Source organism: Phoca vitulina, unplaced genomic scaffold, assembly GCF_004348235.1.
Source record: "Phoca vitulina isolate PV1807 unplaced genomic scaffold, GSC_HSeal_1.0 scaffold4, whole genome shotgun sequence".
NCBI lineage: Eukaryota > Metazoa > Chordata > Mammalia > Carnivora > Phocidae > Phoca > Phoca vitulina.
Genome location: NW_022589707.1, coordinates 45,718,209 through 45,724,849, shown reverse-complemented (window position 1 = coordinate 45,724,849; position 6,641 = coordinate 45,718,209). Strand labels below are relative to the sequence as shown.

Below are 6,641 nucleotides of genomic sequence, written 5' to 3'. Positions count from 1 at the left end.
CCCAGAGCTGGTTGTTAACCCTGTGCTTCACTGTCCCTCCCACAGCTCCGGTGCAGGCAGGGCCTGGGGCTTCCCTCGGTATCTGGATTGGTAAGGGAGAGGTCCTGATCCCACCTGAGTGCGATGACAGGGGCGACAGAATAGGAGAATACTGATGTCATTTCCTACACAAGGTCTTAGGTCCCCCAACAGCCCCATGGCAGCCTGGGAACCTCTCCACCTACTGGTGGCTCTCTCAGTGAGCAAATGATTTCTGGGTCCCAAACAGTGAGGGCCAGGACGCAGGCCACGGAGCCCACAGGTGCGGCAAGAAGCTATGAGGCACGAATAGTATCTTGAACATAATCTTATATTTGGAAAAGCAATTTTTAAAAAACACTTGAAAATACAAGATAAGGTAACAGTGACTTATATAAGTTTTCACCTTATATTGCTTGGCCATTTTTTACATATAAATTATTGCTTACTAGCTTCGATAAATACACAGCACAGTCATATATACAGAAGCAGAAAGCACAACATAAGGAGAAAGAAAATACTGTTAATGGCAATTCTGGTAATTCCACAAGTGTTTCATATTTACCAGCTCTTATAATGGTGGAAAACTACAAAGTGTAGTCCCTGAGAAGTTAGGTAGACACCCTGACTGCGGGGTTTCTATCTTCTAATTGTTAACGCAAGCTGACAATGTCACATCAGTCCTAATTAATGGTACATTAAAAGGCGAGAGTCCTTGCTTCAGGGCATCCATTTCATCCCAGTATTTAATAACTGTGTAATACGAATACAATAAATAGGCTATGCAAATAAATATTACTCTGCTAAAAAACGTGTAGTATACACAGCTTTGCTTTACACAGTAGTACAATTTCATCTAACTTTTTGGCAATTTTTAAAAACTTTTCTTTCCCCTACTAGTTTTAAGCACGATGGCCCACTCATTAATATGCAGGCTGAAATTTTAAGGACATGTCTTTGAAGCATTTAAAAGAAACTCCGTATTAGACAACTGCAGTGGACCTGATCTTCCTCCATTTTCATGTTTCTGCCTAGTTGCTGAGAAGCTCGGATTAGCTATGCCACCCGAGAACGCGAGCTCTGGGATCTGTGCTGTGCTCGATGGCTGTAACAAGACGTGGGGCTGGGACCGGGGCCGTGGTGAAGCCCAGCTCCAGGGACCAGAAATCACCAACTCCCTCTTTCATGCAACTGTCTCTCTCTATTCAGAGGCTAGTCTACATGGCACAGCGCCTTCTGCTTACCAACAGGGAGGTCTGGCTTTTTGCTATAATTATTCCTCATCCTTGTGAATTCAGTGTATGCTCCACGCAACTTGCTTGTGGACAGGGGTCTAGGAAAATGCATTTATTCAAACATCATTAAGGATACTAACATAAAGTGAATGCAGGTCATAATATTTAGCACTATAACCAGTTGGTAATTGTACAGATTATAACAAAAGTGAATTTAAAACACTGTAGCCTTTGGAACATCTGCAAATACGTAGGAGAAAAGTTTCAGAAAGGCTGCAGTTTTGCCCGCAGGACCCTGTCCTGTGCTAACGTGTAAGCAGGGCTGCTTTGCTGGAACGCGGACGCATCCCCAGGCCTGCAGGGCTGTCTGGAGCTTGTGCTGCCGCAGCAAGAACCCACGGAGAAGTGCTCATGCGCCACTTGCTGAGGAAGGTGGCAGCGGACAGGAGGTTTTCGGAGTGAATGGAGATCTTAGGCAACCACACAAATTTAAGACCTGGGAAGGAGCTTGGACATCTTTGTCTGCCCTTCTAGACAGAACAGAACCTATTCCCAAGAGATGTGGGCAAGTATTTGGAAAGGGAATACAGCCCATCCCTCTTCACAGGCGGCCTCGCTGTGGGACAGCCCGGCTTTGTGAGGGCAAGTTTCATGCTGAGCCAAATCAGGCTCCCACGGTTCTGCCTTTGATTCTTGAGGTCCAGATTTAAGTCTCCACGGGCTTCGGAAACTGCTGAGCTGCTGATGCTTGGGAAATCTCTGGAGACAGTTGTTAAATTTCAGAAAGACTTGGAAATTCTGACATTCAGAAGACAGGGATGAAAAAGCAAATGTAAACTACACAAAACCCTCCCTTCCCGCTGCTGCCCTGAGAGTCACGTGACCATGGCTGGAGCGAAGTGCTGGCAAGCATCACGTTCTCCCCGGCCTGGGTCTACCCACACCGGGTGGAATACTGACCACACCATCGGAAGGTGCTCAAATGCGATGTATGTGTGGATTCATCTGGCTGTGTACGTATCTGAACTGGGATCTAAGCAGCAGGTGCTGTGCTGAAATCATTCCCCACTGAAAATGAGTCCTCAAGAGCTAATGTTCTGGTGGGAGCAATGGAGACCTAATGTGAACAGATCTAATGGTAAAATGTGGAGACAAGGTCAAAATGGCCTGACATGATCACACTGGCCAAATGATCCTCCCTAGAGCAGAGAAAAGGCGAGAACACAGGCCTTTGTGCTGTAAGCCCAGGCTATCCCCAACAATTGCCAAGGGGAGAGCTTTCGCCTTGATCAGCCGTGAGAGGAGCCGGTTTTCCCCGGTTCCGCCAGCTCTCATCTTCTCCAGGGTCTCAGTCCATTACCCGGTAGCCTGAGCTTGTCTTTGAGTGGCCCAGCCCTGGATGGTGCCTTTCTCTTATAGCCCTGTTAGTTTTCAGGACTCAAGTTTCAACTGTGGGGACAGATGGAGTCTTTTTGAAAGTCCTCCCCCAAATTTTCTCCACGTGGTTCCTTCCCGTGATCTCGCAAACTCGGTATGGTTCCTAAGCCCAGGAAACAGCGCCGCTGAGAGGGTATCAGCAAGCGTCGGGCACATCTCTGTCGTAAGGTGTGGATGGGACAGCAGGAAGCAGTTCTGTGCGGGCACCTGAGGGATGAGCAGGCAGGAGCGTGAAGAATTCACACGCGTGGAAAATGAAGGCTGAGGACATGAAGCAGGGCCCTTATATTTTAGCAACGTGACGAGCACCTAGCCCGCAGCGGTGGATTTCACTCTTGTATCCCACAGGCTTTTGTTGTTCACGGGAAGCTCGAGGGAAATACTCTAACCAGTTCTTCAGAATAACAAGAGGTTTTATTTGCTAGAGGAGCCAAAATAGGAATAAAAATAGACTAAAAGACTCTGAGACTTTGGGGGGGGGGGGAAGACAAATTATAGAAAGGCTCCAGCCGTCGGTTGGGAGGTGGACTGCAGGACTTCTAAGTGTCCAACATCAAACAGACATTTGGGTATTTGGGGGTTCTTATTTGCTGTAAGATGGGCGGTCACTAGTCACTACCTTGCTCTTGTCTCGTGAGGGCTAAGTGCGTGCCACATCAATCCCACTTAGCCTCCCTGTGGTGGCTGTTACTGAGCAGCCTGCTGGAGGCCGGCAAAACACCAGGGGCCTCATCAGGCACAAGAAGGCAGACCTCTGGGACTCCGGTACCCCTCGAAATCATTACTGAGCGCCTACCCTCTATCATACACTGTGCTTTTTAAAAAATCACATTGTTCCCAATAAGAAATGCGAATCTTCTTGCATATGTGAAGAAAATCCCCCGAAATTAAACAGTGAGCCCATTTCTTGCAGATGACTACTATTTTTCCTTATTGGCAAAGCGACGCAGCCTAGAGCTGCAGATCAGTTGTGCAGAAACGCATTTCCCCCGCAAGCCTCCATCGATAAGTGATTGTGGATGCAAAGAAATGCATGCCTTGACATCTCCCTTCTGGAAATCAGAGCACGGAGGCCAGCTGCTGGTCCGCACTAACTTCCTAGACACGAGGGGCTTTTGGTGATGTCACTGTTTGTACTGACAGCAGCCACTCCTTTTCCCTGGAAATCTTGAGATGCCATCACTGTCTTTAGGTGTTCAAATGAGCTGCTTCTCTGACAGCCTATACACAGTAATCTACCACCAGGCAAAGTAGAACTCCCGGCTCATGCACACTCGTGCTGACGCGTTTGGTCGCTAGGACAAGACCTGCTCTCGTCTTGACGCTAGCACATCTCAAGATCAAAACTGGGTTGGATCAAAAAGGCAGTCAGAAGAAACCAGACTTCTCCATTTCAAGAATGCTTCTGACTCCTTCTGCCTTCTTGTTCTGAGAGCAGCTCGGAGAGGCCTCTCCCCATCTCTGGCGGCTGACATCACTTCCTGAACATGCTTTGCTTGGCTTTCCTGTGTGCATCTTATGCTGATAAAACTCAGCAACTTCTTTTCTCACAGGAAAGCAACGTGCTCCGCACTCACGTGCCCACAGCTCAAAGCGCTGCAGTTACGGGGGAGGTGCGGGGGGCCCTCACACCCGCGGCTCAATCCTGTGGGACAGCTCAAACAGGGCCTGCTGGCTGTCAATGACATACAGGTGATTTACATAGGATTTCAACTCTTGGTGCTCCTTTGGAGACACGTCACCTCCTGTTTTTTTGGAGGAAAAAAAAAAGACAAGTCAATCTCATGAGAGCAGAAACGCTATGTCTAAATACCAGTAAAGTCTCACGTTGAGGCTTCGAGTACATCTACCAGGTAGACGCCTAAAGTCAGCATGCCGGAAGGGAGGTCTGTATCCTCACGGTGGAGATGCTTCTCCAGCTCAGACTTGGTCCTCAGGTCAGGTAATTAGACTGGCAAGCTATTTGCTTTACTAACATTCATAGAGCACTTATCACCTAACGCTATCTAGTATTCAGTGATTGCCTTAGTGAACCCCCTCCAGAATGGGAAGCTGCAGAGACACACAGCCAGGAGGGGGCAGAGCACGACCGGCGCCCAGGCCATGTGGCTCCCGAGTCTGCGTCCACGGTCCCAAGACACAGCAACTGCCTGCCTCAGTGGCTTTCCCTGGCTCTTCTAGCTCAGTCTGGAATCGTCAGAAATCACTGCCCATCTGCTCAGTGCACGGACACCAGAGTTTGTGTTTAGATGCCGTATAATTCTTTGGCGTCTTTACTTTTTTGAAAAAAAAAAAAAAATGAAGGAACTATTTGAATGAACAGGTATCACAGAACTGAACTTAAGGTATGCTTAACAGGCAAAGCAACTTCCAGAAGTATGTGGATGGGCTAATGTCTACCCAGCAAAAAAAAAAAAAAATGTCTACCCAGCAAAGGACAAGGCAAGGGGGTTTTCCACTCCCAAAGCCAGGGCCGTTAAGCACCTGAATGGCTGCAAGCAGCTTTCGTGCCCTCTGAGCACGTACGTCCGTGCCACGCGGTGACGGCTCTGATAAGGAGCCTGAGATAAAGCGGCCTGCACAATGGGGCAAGGCCACTTCCCAGAGCCAAACCCAAACACAATCCAAAAAAACTCCCCCCAAACCTCAAGGCACCGGGGCCTGACTAAACTGCTATAGAGAAACAATGTCCCTGCGAGACAGATGGTGAGGTCACCTCCCCCGGCTTCCCGGTATCTCAGATGGGAGCAGTGGCTTTCGGCTTCAGGAGAAGGGCCCGCAGGAGGCTAAGCATTTTAAAGCAGCAACTTTTTTCTCTTGGTGAGGTCCATTTTTTTTCCTCCTCCGTGACACCTGTGTTTTATCACTTAAGGCGTGTATGACACGGGTAGCTTGTAACTCTTAAGGTTTAATGGCAAATGAGGCTTCCTGGTTTCAAAGAGTCGAAGCACCAGGAGTTAAAGTTTTTTACCATTCCACTTGTTTGGAAGTGACCAAAAAGTTGTATTATTCTAGAACACCTTCTCTGTGAGACCCTGAGAGACTGCTTTTGGTTTAGTAAATACTGGCTTAGGAAACATAGTGGTACAAAGATAATCTTGTTCTTAATTTTTTGGCCTGAAGATGGCAGAATGAATGAATGGTTCCAACCATGACAGTGACACCTGCCTGGCACTGTACAATTTTTAAGTGGCTTGATTAATGTCATCTTATTTTATCCCCGTTGCTGACATGGGTTTACTATGTCTATATAAACTGTCAAAATTAATTTCACTAATTCAGTCACAAACACAGTTTTTTAAAGATATGTAAATACAGAACACAAAGAGTTATGCTTTGTACTGGGCAGACTTACTCCCTGGTGATGGGAGGTTAGGACGGGGTCGAGGTCCCCAAGCCAGTATAACCGTCCTGCCCACACTTGCAGAGTCTCTTGGTCAGTGAGACTGAGGTCTTAGAATGAGCTGAGCACCCACCAGTACTTGGGAGGCAAGGGAGGATGAAAGGACTATGAACCCAACACTCAGCAACATTATGCTTACGCATTTGAATGAATCTCCACAACAGTGTTATTATCAGTGTTTCTACGGTAAGTGAATCTATTGTGTGCTTCACAGAGAATTACATAAGCACGTATCAGGTGGCAGTAACTGATGTAAGTATTTAAAAACTTAGGTCCTGTATTTGTAACTCTCCCTTTCAAGCAGAAACTTGGTAATTCATACAGAATTTCCGTTGCTTTGTAGGGGACAATACAGCCAGTCAAGACCAGCCGGGACAGAAAAAAATCCTTAAGAATATGCACCTATCCTTAGGAAGTAGGACTTCGATCTTTCTACTTTATGTGTACTTTGTATTATTGAGACAATTACTTTATAATGAGGATGTTTTACTTAAAGCTTTATTTAGTGGTCAGCTTTGATTGATTTATAATTATTGAATTTAACTTTC

General features: G+C 46.9%; 1 protein-coding gene across 5 annotated transcripts in view; it reads right to left on the bottom strand.

Annotated features, from left to right (window-relative positions):
- Window positions 1-306: 306 nt before the first annotated feature.
- Window positions 307-6,641, bottom strand: part of RAPGEF5 (Rap guanine nucleotide exchange factor 5) — a 508,053-nt gene continuing 501,718 nt past the window's right edge. For all 5 annotated transcript variants that reach the window (XM_032401958.1, XM_032401959.1, XM_032401957.1 and 2 more), the window contains one exon: window positions 307-4,435. In XM_032401958.1, the coding sequence (XP_032257849.1) occupies window positions 4,317-4,435 (119 nt within the window). In that variant the 3' untranslated portion in view covers window positions 307-4,316. The remainder of the gene's footprint in view (window positions 4,436-6,641) is intronic.